This window comes from Ascaphus truei, chromosome 15 (genome assembly GCF_040206685.1).
Source record: "Ascaphus truei isolate aAscTru1 chromosome 15, aAscTru1.hap1, whole genome shotgun sequence".
Taxonomy (NCBI): Eukaryota; Metazoa; Chordata; class Amphibia; order Anura; family Ascaphidae; genus Ascaphus; species Ascaphus truei.
Window position 1 is genome coordinate 16,738,711 of NC_134497.1, and position 24,972 is coordinate 16,763,682.

The following is a 24,972-nucleotide window of genomic DNA, read 5'->3' on the forward strand; positions in this document are numbered from 1 at the left end:
ATCAAATAATGCCAAGCCTGCTAACCATGTCAAGGTAAGTCTCACTACGCTGAATGCATACTAGTGTTATGTGAAATAAGCCCAGAAGGGGTTAAAATATCAAAGCATCTTATACTATATTAGTGAAATCACTGTATGTTTGCCTGCCTGGATGTCCGGTGTCCCTAGGGGAAATCTCATTGGTCCCTTGGTCCGCCCCCGCACACCTCTCATTGGCCTTGAGGCGGAGTGACGGGCCAAAGGACACACAGGGACACACAGGGACACACACAGGGACACACACACACACACACACAGGGACACACACACACAGGGACACACACACAGGGACACACACACAGGGACACACACACACACACACACACAGGGACACACACAGGGACACACACAGGGACACACACAGGGACACACACACAGGGACACACATACAGGGACACACACTCTCCCCCGTCAGTTGGACCGCAGCTCACCTTCCACACCCCCCCCCCTCCTCTCCCGGTGCCCCTCCTCTCCCGGTGCCCCTCCTCTCCCGGTGCCCCTCACTCTCTCCCCCCTCCCCCAAATCCCCACGCTCCGCAACATCCCCAGCCGCATCATCACCCTCACCGTGCGCCGCGGAGGAAGCGCGGCCCTGCTGCTCAGCAGCAAACTCCAGGCTCCTCCCCCCTCGCGGCGCGGCCCTCCTGCTCTCCCCCTCACGTGCGCCGCTACCGGAGAGGGGAAGCGCGGCCCGGGCCTCCTGCTCTCCCCCTCACGTGCGCCGCTACCGGAGAGGGGAAGCGGCGCGGGACTCCCCATCACGTGCGCCGCTACCGGAGAGGGGAAGCGCGGCCCGGGCCACCTGCTCTCCCCCTCACGTGCGCCGCTACCGGAGAGGGGAAGCGGCGCGGGACTCCCCATCACGTGCGCCACTACCGGAGAGGGGAAGCGCGGCGCGGGACTCCCCATCACGTGCGCCGCTACCGGAGAGGGGAAGCGCGGCCCGGGCCTCCTGCTCTCCCCATCACGTGCGCCGCTACCGGAGAGGGGAAGCAGCGCGGGACTCCCCATCACGTGCGCCGCTACCGGAGAGGGGAAGCGCGGCGCGGGACTCCCCATCACGTGCGCCGCTACCGGAGAGGGGAAGCACGGCGCGGGACTCCTGCCACTCTTGGCCCCCCCCCCCAGCTTCCCGAACTCACCTCCTGCCCCAGCCAGATGCCACGGGGTCAAGGTAAGTCACACACCGTCTCCCACCCACGCACTGTCACCCAGTCACCCACACACTCACCCACCCACCCAGTCACTTTCACCCACCCAGTCACTTTCACCCACCCACCCAGTCACCCACTCAGTCACCCACCCACTCAGTCACCCACCCACTCAGTCACCCACCCACTCAGTCACCCACCCACTCACTCAGTCACACACTCACTCAGTCACCCACCCACTCACCCAGTCACCCACTCAGTCACCCACCCACTCACTCAGTCACCCACTCAGTCACCCACCCACACACCCACCCAGTCACTTTCACCCAGTCACTTTCACCCAGTCACCCACTTTCACCCAGTCACCCACCCACCCAGTCACCCACCCACCCACTCAGTCACCCACCCACTCAGTCACCCACCCACCCACTCAGTCACCCAGTCACCCACCCATTCAGTCACCCATTCAGTCAGTCACCCATTCAGTCAGTCAGTCACCCACTCACCCACCCAGTCACTCAGTCACCCACCCAGTCAGTCACCCAGTCAGTCACCCACTCACCCACCCAGTCAGTCACCCACTCACCCACCCAGTCAGTCACCCACTCACCCACCCAGTCAGTCAAGTCAGTCACCCACCCAGTCACCCATTCACCCACCCAGTCAGTCTCCCACTCACCCACCCAGTCAGTCTCCCACTCACCCACCCAGTCAGTCTCCCACTCACCCACCCAGTCAGTCACCCACCCACCGACCCAACTCACCCACCCAACCACCGACCCAAAGTCACCCACCGACCCAAAGTCACCCACCCACCGACCCAAAGTCACCCACCCACCCACCGACCCAAAGTCACACACCCACCGACCCAAAGTCACACACCCACCGACCCAAAGTCAAACCGACCCAAAGTCACCCACCCACCGACCCAAAGTCACCCACCCACCGACCCAAAGTCAAACCGACCCAAAGTTACCCACCCACTCAATCACCCACCCACTCAGTCAAGTGTCACCCACCCACCCAGTCACCCACACACTCAGTCAACTCAGTCACCCACCTAGCTGTCAAGGGGGGGGGAAGCCTAACCCTGTCGTACGCCCCCCCAAAATTACATCCCGGGCAACGCCGGGTCTCTCAGCTAGTATGCTTATATAACCTAGTGCAATTAAAAACTGGTATATACCAGTACAGATACTCACATGTAAGTGAAGTGAAATAAGGGGAGCTTGCTGGGAGATTATATACCTAGAAGGGGAGGGGCTGGCCTGCCCCAAACTGCTCAATAAGCAGTTGCAGGTGATTGGCTAAATATATTCAATTACACCATAGGAGTGTTGCCCTCTAGGAACGTGCTGCAAAGGATTAAAGAAAGTGAATCCCTGCGCATTGATTGTTATCCCTAAGGGAGAAGCTCAGGGATTCACTTTCTGTGTTGCACATTTGTATGGCCAGTTCCTTCACTAGCTGCATGCTCTTTACATGGAGAGGCGCAGTGATTATATATTTGTTTTACATTATTTGTTGGGCCGATTTTAATTCTTAGCAGCACGCTCCTGGAGGGCAACACTACTATGGTGTAATTGAATATATTTAGCCAATCACCTGCAACTGCTTATTGAGCAGTTTGGGGCAGGCCAGCCTCTCCCCTTCTAGGTATATAATCTCCAAGCAAGCTCCCCTTATTTCACTTCACTTACATGTGAGTATCTGTACTGGTATATACCAGTTTTTAATTGCACTAGGTTATATGAGCATATGCTTTGATATTTTAACTCCTTCTGGGCTTATTTCACATAACACTAGTATGCATTTAGCGTAGGGACCTGCTAAAGAGACTTACCTTGATGTGGTTAGCAGACTTGGGATTATTTGATCAAAGGATGGAACCAAAAGTCTCCTTTTTTTTCTTATAGGTATTTACACCATACATATATTTATATTCCCCATTGATTGCTATCCCTAAGGGAGAAGCGCAGGGATTCACTTTCTGTTTTGCTATATAAATAAAGACATACATACTGTACATTACTCAGGCACAGTACAAAATTCCTCACGCCTGAGTGTGGTGCTGATGCAGAAATAGTATCAGAGGCCACTGGATGCAGTGACCGATTAGATGTGTCAAGGAGGAAATATCAATTAGAATATTGTAGGTGTTGGGAAGCTGCAGGCACAGAACCCAGACACTCACACTCAAACGCTCACTCACACACTCACATGCTCACTCACACACTCACACGCTCTCTCGGCGGATTTGCATGCCAATTTTTTCATAAATAAAGTAAAGAGTTTGCAGAGAAAATATTGACACATTCTATCTCTACTTACCCTCTCTGCACTGTAGTTACATAGTTACATAGTTACACAGTTACACAGTTACATAGTTACACAGTAGATGAGGTTGAAAGATGCAGCAGTTGCTTTAAGGAAATATCAGTAGCTAAGCTGCCGACCGATTGGCAAAGATCCTGTTTCCCCCGGGGACATATCTCCATCAAGTTCAACCTGTGCTATATTTAGACGACAGATACTTTATCCTATATCCCTACTTACAGTATATTGATCCAGAGGAAGCAAACACAAACCCCAGTGACACATCATCCAATGATATCTCATAAGGGAAAATAATTCCTTCCTGACTACAATATTGGCAATCAGATTACTCCCTGGATCAGCATCCTTCCCATGTTTACTTATTTGGTAAATCCCTGTATACCTTCCCTTTCTAACACGGTGTCAAAACTTTTTTGGAACATATCTATTGTATCTGCCATCCCAGTCTCCATGGGTAATAAATCCCACAATAATCCTGGGCGCTCTACGGATCTGGTGTACTGGGACAAGCAGCGACGGTGATTGACAGGTCAAGTAACTGCTGCGCAGCTCAGTGAAAAGAGGGGGCGGAGTTAGTCAGAAGGTTGAAGGCGGGGCAAGTTGGAGGACTGGGGCGGAGCTAGCCAGAGCCCTCCTGTACTCTGGGGGAGGGGGTGTGTGTTTGTGTGAGAGACAGAAAGTGTCTGCGTGTGAGGGAGAGTGTGAGCGTGTTTGTGTGAGAGTGACTGTGTGACAGTGACTGTCTGTGTGAGAGTGACTGTCTGTGTGTGAGAGACTGTGCATGAGAGATTGTCTGGGTGTGAGAGTTTCTGGGTGTGAGTTTCTGGGTGTGAGAGTGTCTGTGACTGTTTGTGAGAGAGTGTCTGGATGTGAGAGAGTCTGTGGGCGAGAAGGAGTCTGGGTGTGATAGAGTCTTGGTGTGAGAGTGTCATAGTTACATAGTTACATAGTTACATCGTAGATGAGGTTGAAAAAAGACGTACGTCTATCAAGTTCAACCTATGCTAAACAGATATTTTATTCTATATCTATACTTACTTATGATCCAGAGGAAGGCAAACAAACAACCCCATTAAGGGGAAAAATTAATTCCTTCCTGACTCTAAGAATTGGCAATCGGATTAATCCCTGGATCAACGTCCTTCCCATGTATACTTATTTGGTATATCCCTGTATACCTTTGCCATCTAAAAAGATGTCCAACCTTTTTTTGAACAAATCTATTATATCTGCCATCACAGTGTCCATGGGTGATGAATGCCACATTTTAACTGCCCTTACTGTAAAGAACCCTTTCCTTTGTTGCTGGTGAAATTTCCTTTCCTCCAATCTTAAGTGATGCCCCAGAGTCCTTTGTACTGCCCCTGGGATGAATAGTTCTTTTTAAAGCTCCTTGTATTGTCCCTGAATATATTTGTATATAGTTATCATATCCCCTCTTAGACGCCTCTTTTCTAATGTGTCTATGTGTGAGAGTGTCTGTGTGAGAGTACATTCCGTATAATAGCACAGCACACCCTTTGGATAATAGTGCAGTGTCCCTCTATGTGTGAGTGAGAGTGTCTGTGTGTGAGTGTCTGTGTGACTGTGTGAGTGTCTGTGTGTGAGAATACATACCTTATAATAGCACAGCACAGTTTGGATAATAGTGCAGTGTCCCTCTGTGTGAGAGAGTGTCTGTGTGTGAGAGAGTGTCTGTGTGTGAGAATACATACCTTATAATAGCACAGCACAGTTTGGATAATAGTGCAGTGTCCCTCTGTGTGAGAGTGTGTGTGTGCGAGTGAGAGAGTGTATGTGTGTGAGTGAGAGTGTCTGTATGAGAGAGTGTCTGTGGGTGAGAGTACATACCGTATAATAGCTCAGCACACAGTTTGTATAATAGTGCAGTGTTCCTCTATGTGTGAGAGAGTGTGTCTGTGTGAGAGAGAGTGTCTGCGTGTGAATACATACCGTATAATAGCTCAGCACACAGTTTGTATAATAGTGCAGTGTTCTTCTGTGTGAGAGAGTGTGTCTGTGTGTGAGTGAGTGAGAGAGTTTCTGTGTGTAAGAATACATACTGTATAATAGCACAGTACACAGTTTGGATAATGGTGCAATGTCCCTCTGTGTGAGAGAGTGTCTGTGTGAGAGAGTGTCTGTGTGTGAGAGAGGGCATCTGTGTGTGAGAGGATGTCTGTGTGTGAGAGTACATACCGTATAATAGCACAGCACACCGTTTGGATAATAGTGCAGTGAGTGTCTGTGTGTGAGAGAGTGTCTGTGTGTGAGAGAGTGTCTGTGAGTAAGTGAGAGTGTCTGTGAGTGAATGAGAGTGTCTGTGAGTGAGAGTGTCTGTGAGTGAGTGAGAGTGTCTGTGTGTGAGTGAGAGTGTCTAAGTGTGAATGAGAGTGTTTGTGTGTGAGAGTGAAGGAAGGTGTGTATAACACGGATGCGTTTCTCCGCGTACATACCGTATAATAGCTCAGCACACAGTTTGGATAATAGTGCAGTGTCCCTCTGTGTGAGAGAGTGTCTGTGTGTGAGAGTGTCTGTGTGTGTGAGAGAGTGTCTGTGTGTGTGAGAGAGTGTCTGTGTGTGAGAGTACATACCGTATAATAGCACAGCACAGTTTGGATAATAGTGCAGGGTCCCTCTGTGTGAGAGAGTGTCTGTGTGTGAGAGAGTGTCTGTGTGTGAGAGAGTGTCTGTGTGTGAGAGAAGGCATCTGTGTGTGAGAGAGGGCATCTGTGTGTGAGAGAGGATGTCTGTGTGTGAGAGTACATACCGTATAATAGCACAGCACACCGTTTGGATAATAGTGCAGTGTGGCTCTGTGTGTGAGAGAGCGTCTGTGTGTGAGAGAGTGTCTGTGAGTGAGAGTGTCTGTGAGTGAGTGAGAGTGTCTGTGAGTGAGTGAGTGAGTGTCTGTGAGTGAATGAGAGTGTCTGTGAGTGAGTGAGAGTGTCTATGTGTGAGTGAGAGTGTCTAAGTGTGAATGAGAGTGTTTGTGTGTGAGAGTGAAGGAAGGTGTGTATAACACGGATGCGTTTCTCAGAGTACATACCGTACAATAGCACAGCACACAGTTTGGATAATAGTGCAGTGTCCCTCTATGTGTGAGAGAGTGTCTGTGTGTGAGAGAGAGTGTCTGTGTGTGAGAGAGAGTGTCTGTGTGTGAGAGAGAGTGTCTGTGTGTGTGAGAGAATGTCTGTGTGTGAGAATACATACTGTATAATAGCACAGCACACAGTTTGGATAATAGTGCAGTGTCCCTCTATGTGTGAGAGAGTGTCTGTGTGTGAGAGTGTCTGTGTGTGTGAGAGAGTGTCTGTGTGTGAGAATACATACCGTATAATAGCACAGCACACAGTTTGGATAATAGTGCAGTGTCCCTCTATGTGTGAGAGAGTGTCTGTGTGTGAGAGAGAGTGTCTGTGTGTGAGAGTGTCTGTGTGTGAGTGAGAGTGTCTGTGTGTGAGAGAATGTCTGTGTGTGAGAATACATACCGTATAATAGCACAGCACACAGTTTGGATAATAGTGCAGGGTCCCTCTGTGTGAGAGTGTCTGTGTGTGAGAGTGTCTGTGTGTGTGAGAGTGTCTGTGTGTGAGTGTCTGTGTGTGTGAGAGAGTGTCTGTGTGTGAGAGTGTCTGTGTGTGTGAGAGAGTGTCTGTGTGTGAGAGTGTCTGTGTGTGTGAGAGAGTGTCTGTGTGTGAGAGTACATACCGTATAATAGCACAGCACTCAATTTGGATAATAGTGCAGGGTCCCTCTGTGTGAGGAGAACATACACCTGGTCAAGACAAATGATCTCTCCTTAAACCCTGGTATATATACCTGAAGAAATCAGTATCTGTGCTTCATTGTTATATCTCACAATGTGCCCGGTCTGTGTGTCTGTTCTTATCTCCTCTCTGGGGCTAAGTGTAGGGGTTGGAGGGTCTCTGAAGTGTTTGCACATTTGATTTAGTCCAAGTTATTGTGTTTGTAAAAGTCTTATCTTCAGGGAAATTCAATTGTCCACAGACTTCATTCAATTCCTCACAGTGCCCTTGGCTGGATGTGTCTGTATTAGGATAAGATAATCTTGCTGACCCTCTTCACACAAACCCTATTCTGCATTCAAACTTTAACCCATACCTTGCTGGTTCATGCTTGCACAGTTTCATCATATTACTCAGTCTCTCTTGGAGGTCTGTTTTTGGGGTCTCATAGTCCAAATTCCAACAGAGAGCCTGTGTGTGAGAGTGTCTGTGTGAGTGAGAGTGTCTGTGTGAGTGAGAGTGTCTGTGTGAGTGAGTGTGTCTGTGTCTCTACATTATTTCTCCTCACCCTCTCTCCCTCCCTACATTACTTCTCCTCCTCCCCTTCTCTCTCGCCCCTTCATTACTTCTCCTTCCCTCCTCTCCCTCCCCTACATTACTTCTCCCTCTCTCTCCCTGCCCTACATTACTTCTCCTGTATTGTATTATATTGTATGTCTTTATTTATATAGCGCCATTAATGTACATAGCGCTTCACAGTAGTAATACAGTAATCCTCCCCTTTCTCCCTCCCCTATATTACTTTTCCTTCCCCTCCCCCTCTCTCCCTCCCCCCATGATACAAATACACAAGATTCCTAGAACAATATATATTTATTATTGCATTTGCGATGCTGATACAGGACTAGCTCCTAGCAGGAAGCAAGGACATAATCACACACAATAAAAGGGACAATTGTTTTAGGATCTCCATGTGAAAGAAACACATTTTCCCGGACGCAAAGCTCCTACGCTGGAGCCACAGTCACTTCCTGGGACGCTTTAACGTTAGAAAACTTGTCAGAGGAAAGATCCGCTATAAGGCATCTGACGCCCGTTCTGTACGGGGTGATAGTGACCTCTGTCTTGGATGTCTGGTTGGGCTTCAGCAGCGGCACCCTGAGAGAGGAATAGAAACAGAGTTTCACAGCCAGTCACTAACATAGACCATGCAATGTCCAAGGATCATCATACAGCGGCACATCAAGGGATGTGGTATCTACTATATATTTCTGAAAGTGTCCTATGTGTCCGGGTCTGTATGTGTCTCCCTGTGCCCCTCCCCGTGTCCCTAGCGGCAATCTCATTGGACCTTGGGCCAGGCCAATGAGATTGCTCCCTTGGGCCGCCCGCCCGCCCCCCCACACCTCTCATTGGCCTGAGGCGGAGCACACACACACACACACACACACACACACACACACACACACACACACACACACACACACACACACACACACACACACACACACACACACACACACACACACACACACACACACACTCACACTGTCACACTGTCACACTGTCACACTGTCACACAGTCACACACACACTGTCACACACACACACTGTCACACACACACTGTCACACACACACACACACACACACACACTGTCACACACACGGGGGGGGGGGTGTTACATACATTAGCGGGGCTCACAGTGTTAGCAGCACATCTCCCGCTCTCTTCCCCACTGGTCCCAGAGGCTCCGCCTCTTCCTGTTTCCCGCGCTTTCACCCCCCCCCCTCCACGTGGGAGCTGCCGGACGGGTGAGGGAGCTGCCGGACGGGTGAGGGAGCGGCCTTCACCTCCCCTCACTCACTTCCCCTCCCCCCGGCGCCGCTACAGTCAGCGGAGTGAGCGAGCGCGCGCCCGGGACACAGCGGGGGAGCGGCCACAACACGCTGCCTCCCGCCTCAGATCCACGTGGGAGCTGCCGGATGGGTGAGTGAGCGGCCTTCACCTCCCCTCACCCCCCTTCACCTCCCCTCCACCCCCCCTCCCCTCCAGTGTCAGCGGATCCAGTGTCAGTGTCTCCCCGATACACCCCCCCCCCCCGCGCCGCTACAGTCAGCGGGGAAGCGGAGCGAGCGCCCGGGACACAGCGGGGGTGCGGCCACAACACGCTGCCTCCCGCCTCACATCCACGTGGGAGCGGCCGGACGGGTGAGTGAGCGGCCTTTACCTCCCCTCGCCCGCCCCTCACTACACTTCCCCTCCCTTCCACATACCCTCCACCCCCCCTTCACCTCCCCTCCACCCCCCCCCCTTCACCTCCCCTCCACCCCCCCCTTCACCTCTCCTCCACCCCCCCTTCACCTTCCCTCCACCCCCCCTTCACCTCCCCTCCACCCCCCCTTCACCTTCCCTCCAACCCCCCTTCACCTCCCCTCCACCCCTGCTTCACCTCCCCTCCACCCCCGCTTCACCTCCCCTTCACCTCCCCTCCACCTCCCCTTCACCTCCCCTCCACCCCCCCTCCACCTCCCCTCCACCCCCCCTCCACCCCCCCTCCACCCCCGCTTCACCTCCCCTCCACCCCCGCTTCACCTCCCCTCCACCCCCCCACTTCACCTCCCCTCCACCCCCCCCCACTTCACCTCCCCTCCACCCCCCCTTCACCTCCCCTCCACCCCCCCTTCACCTCCCCTCCACCCCCCCCTTCACCTCCCCTCCACCCCCCCTTCACCTCCCCTCCAACCCCCCTTCACCTCCCCTCCAACCCCCCTTCACCTCCCCTCCACCCCCCCCCTTCACCTCCCCTCCAACCCCCCTTCACCTCCCCTCCAACCCCCCTTCACCTCCCCTCCAACCCCCCTTCACCTTCCCTCCAACCCCCCTTCACCTTCCCTCCACCCCCGCTTCACCTCCCCTCCACCCCCGCTTCACCTCCCCTCCACCCCCGCTTCACCTCCCCTCCACCCCCGCTTCACCTCCCCTCCACCCCCGCTTCACCTCCCCTCCACCCCCGCTTCACCTCCCCTCCACCCCCACCTTCACCTCCCCTCCACCCCCACCTTCACCTCCCCTCCACCCCCACCTTCACCTCCCCTCCACCCCCACCTCCCCTCCACCCCCACCTTCACCGCCCCCTCCACCCCCACCTTCACCGCCCCCTCCACCCCACCTTCACCGCCCCTCCACCCCCACCTTCACCCCCTTCACCTTCCCTTCACTCCCCCCTTACAACCTCCCACCACCTCCCCCCCCCTTCCCACCACCCCCCCCTTCCCACCACCCCCCCCTTCCCACCACCTCCCCCCACCCTTCCCACCTCCCCCCCCCTTCCCACCACCTCCCCACCTCCCCCCCCTTCCCACCACCTCCCCCCCCTTCCCACCACCTCCCCCCTTCCCACCACCTCCCCCACCCTTCCCACCACCTCCCCCACCCTTCCCACCACCTCCCCCACCCTTCCCACCACCTCCCCCCCCTTCCCACCACCTCCCACCACCTTCCCACCACCTCCCCCCCCTTCCCACCTTCCCACCACCTCCCCCCCTTCCCACCACCTCCCCCTCCCTTCCCACCTTCCCACCACCTCCCCCTTCCCACCACCTCCCCCTTCTTCCCCCCTTCCCACCACCTCCCCCCTTCCCACCACCTCCCCCCTTCCCACCACCTCCCCCCTTCCCCTCCTCCACCTCCCCCCTTACCCTCCTCCACCTCCCCCCTTACCCTCCTCCACCTCCCCCCTTACCCTCCTCCACCTCCCCCCTTACCCTCCTCCACCTCCCCCCTTACCCTCCTCACCTCCCCCTTACCCTCCTCACCTCCCCCCTTACCCTCCTCACCTCCCCCCTTACCCTCCTCACCTCCCCCCTTACCCTCCTCACCTCCCCCCTTACCCTCCTCACCTCCCCACTTCCCCTCCTCCACCTTCCCCCTTTCCCCCCTTTCCCCATCCCTCTCCCCCTTTTCCCCCTCCACCCCCTTCCCCGCTCCCCTCTTTCCCCCCCTTCCCCGCTCCCCCCTCTTTCCCCCCCCTTCCCCGCTCCCCCCTCTTTCCCCCCTTTCCCCGCTCCCCCCTTTCCCCCCCTTCCCCGCTCCCCCCCTTCCCCGCTCCCCCCTCTTTCCCCCCCCTTCCCCGCTCCCCCCTCTTTCCCCCCCTTCCCCGCTCCCCCCTCTTTCCCCCCCCTTCCCCGCTCCCCCCTCTTTCCCCCCTTTCCCCGCTCCCCCTTCTTTCCCCCCTTTCCCTCCTCCCCCACCTTTCCCCCCTTTCCCCCTCCCCCCCTTTCCCCCTCCCCCCCTTTCCCCCTCCCCCACCTTTCCCCCTCCCCCACCTTTCCCCCTCCCTCACCTTTCCCCCCTTTCCCCCTCCCCCACCTTTCCCCCTTCACCCCTCCCCCCTTCACCCTTACCTCCCCCCTCCCCCCCTTCACCCTTTCCCCCACCTCCCCCCTTCACCCTTTCCCCCACCTTCCCACCTCCCCCTTCCCCTCCTCCCCCACCTCTCCCCTTCCCCACCTCCCTCTTCCCCCTTCCAATCCTCCCCCTTCCCTTCCTCCCTTCACCTCCTGTCACCCCCCCCTTCGCCTCCTGTCACCCCCCCCCCCTTCACCTCCTGTCACCCCCCCCCTCCCTTCACCTCCTGTCACCCCCCCCTCCCTTCACCTCCCGGCAACCCCCTTCACCTCCCCTCCGCCCCCCCTTCACCTCCCCTTACCAAACCCCACCACCCCCTCCCCTCACCACCCCCTCCCCTCACCACCCATCCTCCCCTCCGACCTCCCCTCCGCCCCCCTTCACCTCCCCTCACCACCCCCCACCACCCCTCCGACCTCACCTCCCCTCCTTCAACGCCTATCATCCGCCCTCCCTCCCGCCTCTGCCTTTCGCCCACCCGCACTTCTGCCTTTCACCCGCCCACCCCCTGCGCCACACAGCCGCCACACAGCCGCCGCACGCACTCAACAGACACCCGCCACACTCGACACACACCCGCCGCCTCTCACCCACCCCACACACTCGACACACACCTGCCGCATCCTGCCCCTACGCAACAATATCACTGACCAGCTGTCACCCGCACTCGCCACACACCCGCCGCCTCACACCCTAGCAGGACCCCGACCCACAGCCAGCACTCACTACCCACGTGCCACCCGTACTGAACACCCACCCGCCGCCTCACACCCTAGCAGGACACACGCCTCACATTTTCACATCACTTATGTCACCAAAATATACATTGTACTGTGGTGTGTTTACAATAAACCATTTTTATACAACATCGTATTACATTTTCTTCCATCTTTCTTTTCAACATTATTATCCAACCTTTCCAACAAATAGTCACCTATTGTTCCACCATTTATAAATAATACTACCTATGACGCATTTACATCCCGGGCAACGCCGGGTCTCTCAGCTAGTATATCATACAATGCAGCAACTGTGACCAAGGATGTTACACTGGTGAGACCAGCCACAAACCTCCAACTAGAACACACCTACACAGACACACAATAACACACCATGAAGAGGGGAGATACTACACAGACACACAATAACACAGCATGAAGAGGGGAGATACCGCACAGACACACAATAACACACCATGAAAAGGGGAGATACCACACAGACACACAATAACACACCATGAAGAGGGGAGATACCACACAGACACACAATTACCCACCATGAAGAGGGGAGATACCGTAAAGGCACACAATAACACACCGGGAAGAGGGGAGATACCACACAGACACACAATTACCCACCATGAAGAGGGGAGATACCACACAGACACACAATAACACACCGGGAAGAAGGGTGATACTACACAGACCCAATAACACACCATGAAGAGGGGGGATACCGCACAGACACACAATAACACACCATGAAGAGGGGGGATACTGCACAGACACACAATAACACACTATGAAGAAGGAAGATATTGCACTCCATTGGGACACCACTTCTCTCAGCCAGATCTTTCCATAAATTATTTAAAAATCCCAATCCAATGGGATAGTATTCAATGGAATGTTTAAAAGCTTCAAAACAGAAAACATTTGAACTCAAAATGATAATCCCCTTTGACACTAAAACGCAATGCTGATCTGGGGTTTCTTACACACTATAGGAAATGTTTTATAATGTTTCTCCCTGCCTCAGTGAATTTAACAATTAACCCCCTCATGCACCCCCCTCTGCACACTGCTGATGGATGTATGGTCCTGTGTCTCACTGTCCCTTAACCCCTCTCCCCCACCCTGCTACACCCCTCTGCATCCCCCCCTCACACTGCTGAGGTATGTATAGTCCTGTGTCTCACTGACCTTTACCCTCTCTTCTCCCCTGCACCCTCTCCCCCCTGCATACGGCTGATGGATGTATGGTCCCCTTTCATCCATGTATTGCCCTGTCTGTTTATTCCTTCTCTGCATCATTTGCCTTAGATGGCTAACATGACTCGCCGTTAAAGTCCTGGGATCTGTGTAAATGAGTATCGCTGACCCGAGGAAGAGAGGAGAATTCTCGAAAGCTCGTCTTATAACATCAATTTTTTGTCCTAATAAAAAAGGTATCACCTAATACTGAAGTACTCATTTACTCTGCACTATCGAACTAGACTAACACGGCTATCTCTACTTAATTCACGTCGGATATTACACGCACATCTCCACGATTACAGATAGAAAGTTCAATGTGAAATCTACACTTCTACTGTATACCATTTACACCTGCCGTTATTATTATTATTATTGGTTATACCTTGACGTTTTGGTATGCAGGCTTACGACGCTTTGGCCAAAGAGTTTAACTAAATAACCAAGTTATTACTATTATTATTGAAGTATTTAAACTTTGTACTTATTACCATATATATTTTGTCAATTTGATGTAGCATTGGGCACCCCTGTCTACGAGGTACAGTTATATTATTATTCAGTAGCATTATTACTCATACAATGTTTCTGCCCCTTCTGACATCATATAGCAGATTACGTTTTACACCGTGGATTACTGGCAGGGGTATAAGCGAAAGACAGAATGCCCCGTGCTGCATCCAATGTGACAAAAATGTAAAGTACTGTACAATACATCAATGTTAATATTCTCATGAGTAAGGGTTATTTATTTAAACCCTTTGGCCAAAGCGTTATAAGCCTGCAGCCACGGCACGACCAGTTTGCAGGTCCTAACACTACCTGGTAAAATTGTCATTTACCTCTGCTGGAAGGAGAATGACCACAGTGGGCCTGCCATACACAGGAACATGAGAAAAACCTGCTACTTGGAGAATGGGGTTCCTAAGCTTGCTGGGATTGTGTGTTTATTCATTTTAATTTTCAAGGGGTATAAGTGCTCTGTTAATGAAGGAGGGAGGGTTTCACTCCTGTGCAGAGACGGACATACAGTAAAGGCCCATGTGTGCTAAGGCCTAGGTCATTGGTGGGTAACAGGCGGTCAGCGGGTTGCATGACACTCTCAGAGGGGCTTCACCTGCGACCCTCAACCGCTTACCACCCCAGTAACCCGCTCTCCCCGGTGTGGAGGGAGGGGAGATGTTACCGGTGGGGATCAGAGTTTCTCCCCGCTCCCTGAGCTGCCTGATAACCGCATTACCAGCCCTGGTTAACGCAATGTTAATGATAACGCAGAATTCCTCACCCACCTTTTTCCTGATCTGCTGAAATGGAGTTTAGTGTATTTACGCCCAGGTAGGGTTAAGCAGTAACAACAAAATCCTCACGTTCGTGATACTGAGAAAATTATCGTGATATTGATCACAATACATAACTGTTCAATAGCAAAAAGACATTCACTGTTTTAATGTTGAAGGCATTTACTAGGAAAGTGGTAACCACAGCGCAAAGTCATCCTCCGTGGAAGCGCACACCCATCTACATTGGTAGTTTTACCTATTTTGAAGTTGTGGCATTTTAATCCACATATCCCCAAAATATCAGCGAAACCCCTTCCCCCCACCGCCACTGTCATTTTTTTAGTATTCCAATATAGTCATCTATCGGGATAATACTCAACTCCAGGCCCGAAGTGCCTTATGGTACCGTTTCATCAATGGTGTTTCCTGTAATCTCTGGTTCGATATTCTAGGTAAATTCCGCTTCCCAAGTTATCCAAAAGGACATTGTGTAAACTTACTTTATTTGAAGCTGTTCCTTACACAGCCCGCTGCCTTCTAATGTCAGGATGCTGTTTGTAACGTTCTCTGCGATGGGATTGCAGAATGTAATACTTATAACAACGGGCTTGTTTAGAACAGGTTGTCCATGGAACTATGAATAGAGAGAGAAAGAGAAGTAATGAACATTAAGGATTTTTGCTGTGTTTCGGGTAGGGTTGCCATGATGCTTCTCCAAACATACTGGACACAATGGTGAAAGGTGCGACGTGCTTGAGACACACACCCTCAACTCTCTCTGCTCCATGCTGTTTCCTCCACCCCCTTGGCCCCCACCTCCAAGCTCCTGACACCTCCTCCTGATTGGCTGCTGCTGAGTAATGCAGTCAGTCAGGATGGAGGAAGCTGCCCAGCCACCTAGCAACAGCCCTGCTCTCTCCCTACTCGGGGAAATCCCGCAGCCCCCCAAGCTGGTCAGATCACTATGTCCAGAGAGGTAATACCGGTATACACATACATGTCCAGAGAGGTAAGACCGGTATACACATACATGTCCAGAGAGGTAATACCGGTATACACAGACATGTCCAGAGAGGTAATACCGGTATACACATAAATGTCCAGAGATGTAAGACCGGTATACACATATATGTCCAGAGAGGTAATACCGGTATACACAGACATGTCCAGAGAGGTAATACCGGTATACACATACATGTCCAGTATTACATCTCATTTTTTTACTAAACAGACTGTCCAAACACAGGACAATACAGTTCAATACTGGACATCTGGCAACCCTATGACTGGGAAGGTGGTCGGGGGCAGTAATAGAACGTGACAGATCTTTATTAGAATTTACTCAGACTGTGTTTCACCAGGTAATTGTAGCTATTCAATAACAGGCCGAAAGGGTTCAGTCAAAGGATTGTCATTTTGCTCCAATACACATTTCTGTCACCCATGGGGGGTCGGCAGAAAACTGCTCATCGGTTTGAAATACTGGTTGTCGCTTGTAACAGACCTCGTCACCATATTTACCACTCTGGGGTATCCCCTCAAGGAGGGGATGATACCCCCAGAACTAGGGAGGTGTGTGAGTGTTGGATTGTGACACGTCACACGTTCCGACACGTACACAAAAATAATATTAGAAAAAGCGGATTGGTGCAGATTGTACATAGAAACCGCGACGCTGAGGTTTTTCTTCTACATTTTAATCTATTTAACGCAAACCTGACTCCAGATCCTTTTTTGTTTTTTTTTTTTTGTTTCAATATTGATTTTTCAACACAGAGAAACACAAATTATTACAGTTGCGTAGGAACATAGACCGGCATAGGTAGTACATTACACCTCTCTTCCAGAGAGAACAGCAGGAGGTCCTAATTGGGTTGCGGAGAAGATTCTTTGGCTGAAAGAGGGTGTTTTTGATATTTAACATTTGTCATTGCTCTATACATCTGAGCAGTTTTGGGCGGGCTTTAATATTGCTCGTCCTTCTGCTATGTATTAGAGATTTTTTAGGAGTGTTAATCTCTGAGAGAAGTAGGAAGCGGATAGAAGAAGAGAGAAGAAAGGAGCAGGGTTGAAAAGAGAGTGGGGGGGAGGGGAGGTTGGGTGGGGTACTGCGGGTAATTTTCCACGTGCACCTCATCGATCCTAGGTCCAGCTCCCCACTGTGGGGTCCTTGGCCGTAGGGGCCCACAGGGACACGGCTAAAGAGGATGGTGTTGAATAATAAGATTCAATGGCAAGCCAGCAACAAGTTGCCGGGGCGCTATTCCAGATCACCACTTGTTTTAGCTGTGTGGCTTGGTAATATTTTAGCACGTCAGGGACCCCCAGACCCCCTATTGCCTTCGATGCTAACATAATCGACCTTGGTACCCTCGGTCTCCGGCCACCTCCAAATAAACTGCAAAATCCTGCTTTCTATATTTTTAAGCTCAGAGAGAGGTATTCGAACTGGGAGGGTCTGAAAGCAGTAGAGCCCCCTGGGGATTATATTAATTTTTACTGAGATAATTCGTCCTAACCAGGATATTTGGAATTTTTCCCAGGTCTGCAGGTCTTTTTTTAATTTTTATCAAATAGGGGAGGGATGTTGCAAAGATAGAGAGAGTCATATGTTCTCGAAATTTTAACTCTTAGATATTTGATATGAGAGGCACTCCATTTGTAGTTCAAATTCAAATGTAAGAGCTTGACCTCTTGGGTTAGGATGGATACATTTAGGGCTTCTGACTTATTGTTATTAAGTTTATAGTCCGAGATTTTGCAGAATTGATCTAATAAAAATTGAAGGTTGGGCAGGGATGTATGGGTGTTGGTCAGGGTTAGTATGACATTGTCTGCAAATAAAGAGATTTTGTAGTTTATGCCATCAATAGAGATTCCTTGCACGTTGATATTGTCTCGTTTTTTAGCGGCAAGAGGTTTAATTGATAAGGCAAAGCGAAGCGGAGACAAAGGGCAACCCTGTCTAGTTCCATTTTTGATCACAATTGTGTCTGAGTTGTTTCCCGGGAGTTTAACATACGCTGTGGGGCTCTGGTAGAGAGCTCTGACCCCCTCTAGAAATGGGCCTCTAAATACAAACTTTAGCATGACACCATCTAAGAAAGCCCAGTTTATTCTATCAAACGCTTTTTCAGCATCTAGACTTAGTAATATTGCCTTTGCACCGGAGAGGTGCACGTGGTCAATGATATTTATGATTTTACGGGTATTATCTGAAGAGTGTCTGCCCGAGACAAAGCCCACTTGATCGATATGGATTAACTTTGGTAGAATTGGTTTCCCTCTGTTCGCCAGTATTTAGCTATAATTTTTTATGTCTGTATTGAGCATAGAGATTGGTCGGTAATTTCCACACTGAAGTGGATCTCTACCCTCTTTCTTGATAATGGCCAGACTGGATTTGGACATGGAGATTGGTATTGGTTCGCCTCCTAGGAAAGAGTTAAACATCTCAAGGATGAATGGGGAGATAATAGGCAAAAAATGTTTTATAATAATAATTGGAAAAAACGTCTGGGCCTGGTGTTTTGGCTATTTTCAGAGATTTGACCGTTTCTGAAAACTCGTCCTGGGTAATCTTTCCGTTCAGGGTCAACGTATCCTCAGCGGATAACATAGACAGATTGCATTGTTCTAGATATTGCGCAATCGCCTCAGAGTTTGTAGGGCCCTTCTCTGACGTTCCCAAATTATACAATTTTGAGTAGAAGTTTGTAAACTCTTGGCCAATTTTTTTTTGTTGTAGGAAATTTGCCCTGATTTGCGGCGGATAGCAGATATTTGGGCTCTAACACTCTTTACCTCTTAGTTTGTTGGCTAATAACATGTCTGCCTTATTGCCCTTGTCATAGTAACGTTGGTTTGACATTTCAACGCTCTCTCTACCTCTTCCATTTGGAGTTGTTTAAACTCTGTTCTTGTCTCATTGAGTAATTTATGGAGTTTTTTTTGAGGGGTTCATTTTATGCCGTTGTTCTAGTTTAATAATATTATCTGTGAGTTCTTTCTATTGTTTTAATTTGCTTTTTTTTTTTCCTGAACAAGGCTATAGATATTAAATCACCTCCGATTGACGCTTGGTGGGCCTCCCACAACATTGTCAGATCTGAGACGTAGCATTTATTTAGTTCAAAATATTCGGTACGTTTTTGTTAATTGTGCTCTCTATATCTGGGAAGTTAAGAAGAGAGTCGTTTAATTTCCATTGGTATTAAACGAATGGTAGAGAGAGAGAGTTATTTAAATAGGGGCATGATCGGACCAGGTTATAGGGCCTATAACTTGACTGGGAGGGTGCCTGCAGAATATTTTTGGTACCCAGAAAAGAATCGATCCTTGAGTAAGTCTGATGTGGGGCGGAATAAAATGTATAGTCTCGTTGACCTTGGTGTTGTGCCCTCCGGATATCAACCACTGAGAAATCTTTTATTAGCTCTCTAAATTTCTTTGCCGCTTTTTGTGTATGAGTCGAATGGGAGATCCCCGGGATGGGTGAACGGACCATGTTCATGTCTCCTGCTATTATTACGGAGGACAAGGAGTGTTTTTCTAAAGATTCTAGAACCTCTGTTAGGAAGGTTATTTGGTTCTCATTTGAGGTGTATAGATTAATTATTGAGACCGGGTTGCCCGAGAGAGAACCCTGGACAATCGGATATCTACCCTCATAGATCACCTTATTGGTAGTAAAGGGAATATTTCTTTTAATTAGAATTCCCACTCCTCTTTTTTTGCTATTGAATGATGCGTAATATGCTTGAGGGAAAATATTCTTAAATGTGTTGGGCGGAGAGATGGTACTGAAATGTGTTTCCTGAATAAACAAAATATCTCGTTTTGTATTTTTAAATTCTTGGAGTGCAAGTTTCCTTTTTTAGTTGAGTGTTGCCCTTTAACATTGAGTGAGACATGTTTTACAAATGATGGGTCAGACATGGTTCTGTTTTAGTTAGAGCTTATTGGAGACCATCCACTTTCCCAAGATGGGGGTCTTGATGAAATTTGAGTATTTTTAATTATATAGAGGGTACAGATGTTTCAATTTTTTACCTGGAAGAACATCGAAGGGAGGAAGGGGAGAACGAATACTGAGGAAGAAAGAGAGAAAGGAAAGAGGTGGGCCCAAAAGAGGCCCTAATGTGTGAACCTTAATCACAGTGGTCATAAGGTAGTTGGGCATGTCGCCCTCCCCAGTCACGAAGCATGGGGGTCACCAGGAGAAAAAGTAGAGTACCTTCAGTGTATAGAGTAAACAATCAAGGATTTTTTTTAAAAGAAAACATTAAAACAACATTAACCTTGAAGGTCCAGACTGGTGGAGGTGTTGGCTGGGGAAAATTTGTTGTTTTAGTTGGATTATAAAAAGGGGTGGGGGATAAGGGTGGGGGTAGGAGGTGGTAAAAGAGAGGGAAGGGAGGAGCAAAAGGGCTTTGGGTTATTTGGTATCGGATAGTGGGAGGGGATGAGGGGAGGAAGGGTCTTAAAGGGTGGGGGAGGACATGGGGAAAGGGGGTACCAGGGGAGGGGGAGGGGGGATGGGGAAGTGGTGCAATGTGGGAGGGGAGGGTAATGATGTGGATGGGAGGTGCTTCATTTTTTTGGACCTGAGAATAAAGTTAAATGGGATTAAAAGTAATGGGGGGAGATGAGTTTATGGCGGGAAAGTTTCAGCTCGACCTGAGTAATAATGATCTTTTGCTTTATGAGGTATTATCTATTTTCGTCCAATTAAATGAGCCGGTCTGGGATTGTGGGTGGTAGTATTTGGTGTCTGAGGGGTGGGGATGGGGGGGGGGTGTTAGTGGGAAGGAGCTGGGGGGAGGGAGGTTTATAATGTTGGGTTGTGTTGTGGTTTCATTTATTCGACCTGTAGATTTCATCCTTAGTGGGGAGGGGGAAAGTGGGTGGGGGGAGGAAGGGGGTGGGGGTGAGGAGGGTGTGACGGGGAGGTTGAGGGGGAGATGGGGAGCTAGGGGGGAAGAGAATGAGGGGGGAAGTGGAGGCATGAGGGGTGCTTCTTAAACATGTGAAAGGAACATAACAATCCTATTTAGTCTTACTGCTGGTTCCTAAAATATTTTGTGCATTTTGCATTTGACGTAAGGTGTTAGTGACCAGTGAAATTTTTTTATGTGAGCATAATATCCACTGAGGGGGGGGGGTGGAGGAGATAAGGGGGGAGAGGATAAAGGGAGAAGGGAGGACATGAGGGGTGTATCTCGAACATATGAAAGGATCATAACAATCCTACTTAATCCTATTACTGGTTCCCAAAACATTTTGTACATTTGACGTAGGGAGTTAGTGACCAGTTTGGACCGTTATGTGAGTAAAGTATCTACTGAGAGGGGGGGTGGGGGGAGGGGGGGAAGGATAAGAGGAGAAGGGGAGGACGGGAGGGGTGCATCTTAAACATATGAAAGGTACATAACAATCTTATTTATTTAGCCGTACTACTGGTTCCTAGAACATTTTGTACAATTTACATTTGACGCAGGGAGTTAGGGAACAGTTCGAACCTTCATGTGAGTTCCATATCTACTGAGAAGAGGGGGGGGGGGGGAAGGGGAACTGGGAGTAAACATAAGGGGAGTTCTGGATGATGTGGTATGGAAAAAGTCTTGCTATGTCTTTGTCACGGTAGACCAGGTCTTACCAACACATTAATACCGGGATTCTGGATTGAGCACAACAAGGCAGACAAAATAAATTGTAATCTATTTCCTTTTAAGACAAACACACAATCTTCACAATTACACTGGATACGGGTTTACATTTTAAGTCTCCGGGCGAAACAGGACTGGTTGGGATGTTCGGTTCAGGGACATGTGCGGTTCTTACCTTCTCTGGTGGTGGCTTCCCCCGCTGATTGGCCTCGTCAACATGGCTCCGCTATACGTGCAATGGCGTCGCTTTGCCGTGGCAATGGGACATTGCTTGCTGCAGCGCGTCCCATTGTCATGGCAACGTGATGCCATTTGACGTCGCGGAGCCATGGTGACGGGACCATGCAGGGGCAGTTGCCGCCACCAGGGAAGGGAAAAGTTAAATATATAAATGAAAAAAAAACATAATGAAATTGAATTGTAAAAAGTCTCTGAGTTAGCCTTCAGCAGGAGGTGGTAACTCTGATTCCCTCTAATGCTAATATCATTACCCCTTTTCTTTCTAAAGCCCTATCCCGCCTTAAACCTTTCTCACTGACTGCCCCGCACCTCTCGATTGCCCTTCTCCCCAATATCCGACTAGCACCCTCTCTATCCACCTTTAAGACCCACGTGCTTAAGGAACAATACGAGTAGCATCATGGCTGATACTTTACACCTCATACATTAACCTTGGCCCCTTGCAGACGCACTTACCAGAACGCCCTCCTACTGTCTCTGTACGTTCTTCCTACCTACCAATTAGATTGTAAGCTCTTCGGAGCAGCCTTTTCATAAATGTTACTTTTATGTCTGAAGCACTTCTTCCCATTATGTGTTATTTGTATTATTTGTTATTTATATGATTGTGACGTGTGTTACTGCTGGGAAGCGCTATGTACATTGATGGCGCTATATAAATAATGATATACACACATACATATCAGGGTTTGTACCTTTAGTAACAGAGGTGGGTTCTTCAGAGTAATCATAAACTCTACGAGCATTTTCCCCACTTTGTCATCTTCATCTTCACACACAGTCACAATTTTGATCAGATTGTCATCGGTGATCGCACTTTCATATTGAGCGTACGGTATTGTAATTGGGATGTTTTTCTCTGGAATAAAGAAACAGTGGGATTGATGAACAGTGGATGGTGGAAGCCACGGCAAGCCACGGCAAGGACACTTCTACCGATGGGGCAGGGTGTTTCCTCTGAAACCGCATTATGCAATAAACTAGCGCAGAAAATACAATGTCAAAAAGAAGAAAATTAAATATTGTCTGTTGTGTGTTTATTACAGGGGCGGCCAATTCCAATCCTCAAGGGCCACCCACAGGTCAGGTTTTAAAGCTATCCCTGTTTCAGCACAGGTGGCTCATTCAGTGGCCCTGTTATTGAAATGGCCAATTCCAGTCCTCAAGGGCCACCAACAGGCCTCGCATTAGAGATATCCCTGTTTCAGTAGTCTTCGACTGAGCCACTGATTGAGACCCCTATGCTGAAGCCAGGATATCCTGAAATACTGACCTGTTGGTGGCTTTTGAGGACTGGAGTTGGCCACGCTTGGTCTATTGTGTATTGAAATGGTCTAACAACTTTACATATACTGCAGAGTTTATTATATCATAAAGGAATATACCTTTGTTAGCCGCCAGGATGATATAGTGTTTTTGGACCAGAATCTCTTTCACCCGGGCTCCGGTATATATGATCGCCGTGGCCGTCAGATTCACCCCCACTCTCTTGCTGACGGAGGCTGTGTTTTTGATAGTCAGGGCGACAGTGACGTCCTGGCCAACCTGTGACTCCCCGATCTGTTTGAATTTTCCGGTGAAGTTGGGTTTAGCTGCCGGCGGTCGGGACTCTTCACACGCGGCTGAAAACATATCAGCTCCGCCTCCTTCCCCATCTCCTACACGAAGTGATATCTTGGCAAATTTCAGTTGTAGTGATTGCTTGGCCTTCTTAAATATCGCTCTTTCTTTGGCAGTGCCTGAGAGCGACCGAAGTTACATTTTTATTACTCGGAATTATACAAGTATAAAAAAATAATGCAAACATCCTGACATTTCTAAATGTCATTAACAGTAAAAAGTGAGAATCTCCCCGGGAACAGGAGTTACAAAAAAACGGCGCTCTGGTCAAAATGGGAAACATTTTTCATTTTATAGAAATACTACTTAATAAATGATTGGTCATGCTGTGACATTTAGATAGATGGACAAATGATCAAATATCTATTGTTAAGACCTTTTTACAATTTGGATAACATGATGTATCACTTCAGTGACTCATCAAACCGCTTTTATGTATGGCATAAAATAAGTATATAGTGCCAGCTGTGATCTTTTTACCTTCTGGATATTTGTAATCGATTGTTACATCTACACGGGAGGACGACCCCACCGCCTTGGTGCTCGTATATTGGCCAATCGATTTGCTTTCAGAGTAAAGCCGCCTCTTGGTTGCATCATCATATTGAACCCACTCTACTGTGTCTGCATTCACCTCGGCGAACACAAAGCGTCCGTCATAGTCCAGGTTCACGTCTCCTTCTTTAACGGCTTTCTGGGAGGTTGGTCCAAGTCGGAAAATACCTAAATCAGAAAAAATATTGTTTAATCCTTGGAAGAGCAATACTTTGCCCTTACTACGTTAAGCACCGCAGACCTGGACATCCTCTGCCACAAGCCATTTCCCGGCACTGGAAGATACTTTTATAGCCTTTTCAAGTCAATGGGTGGTAAGGTGTTTTACGGTAGAAAACCAAGGACCTTTGAATAATGGCTTTTATGTGTAGTTCGTATTACACATTAAATCATGGATTTTAGTCTCCAATATGTCTCAGTTCTGTTCTAACCCAAAACCAATGGGAACCTGCTTTCTTTGATTCAATATTTTACCATGGCTTTTTTCCTGGGGAGTTGCATCCAGAATTTGCCATCCATTGTAAGAGGAGCCGAGGTCCTTTCTAACAAACCAACCCTCGTTCCAGACATGGAAGTTCCTGGGAAGAAAAATAGTCTTAATATCAATATTTCCACCTCAAAGTATTTTATCTTTTACGTTTGGTTTTAATTATGGATTTCAAACATTGTTATTGCAAACTGTCCTGGAATTGTGGCATAAAATAACAGAATTGTCTCTATGTCCAAATCAAACAGCTTTGGGTCATACCTGTTCTAACATCAGTATCTAACAGTTCCACGTGTAGTTAGTTACCTTTTATCTTATCGATAAAATAGATCATTGAGTTTTTGATCCTCACATTTTCTGCTGAAATATTTTTGATTGTCCCATTCTAGCCGCAATCTCGGCCACATGTGGGATGTTGTGAACATGAAGAATAATTTCAATCCCTCACAGTGTACACAGCACTG

At 49.2% G+C, this 24,972-nt stretch overlaps 1 protein-coding gene across 2 annotated transcripts in view; it reads right to left on the minus strand.

Annotated features, from left to right (window-relative positions):
• Positions 1-8,130: 8,130 nt before the first annotated feature.
• LOC142466609 (protein-glutamine gamma-glutamyltransferase E-like) overlaps positions 8,131-24,972 on the minus strand; it is a 47,431-nt gene continuing 30,589 nt past the window's right edge. For both annotated transcript variants that reach the window (XM_075571823.1, XM_075571822.1), the window contains 6 exons: positions 24,496-24,599; positions 23,947-24,189; positions 23,232-23,585; positions 22,542-22,705; positions 15,439-15,572; positions 8,131-8,434 (listed from right to left, as the gene is read on the minus strand). In XM_075571823.1, the coding sequence (XP_075427938.1) occupies positions 8,284-8,434; positions 15,439-15,572; positions 22,542-22,705; positions 23,232-23,585; positions 23,947-24,189; positions 24,496-24,599 (1,150 nt within the window). In that variant the 3' untranslated portion in view covers positions 8,131-8,283. The remainder of the gene's footprint in view (positions 8,435-15,438; positions 15,573-22,541; positions 22,706-23,231; positions 23,586-23,946; positions 24,190-24,495; positions 24,600-24,972) is intronic.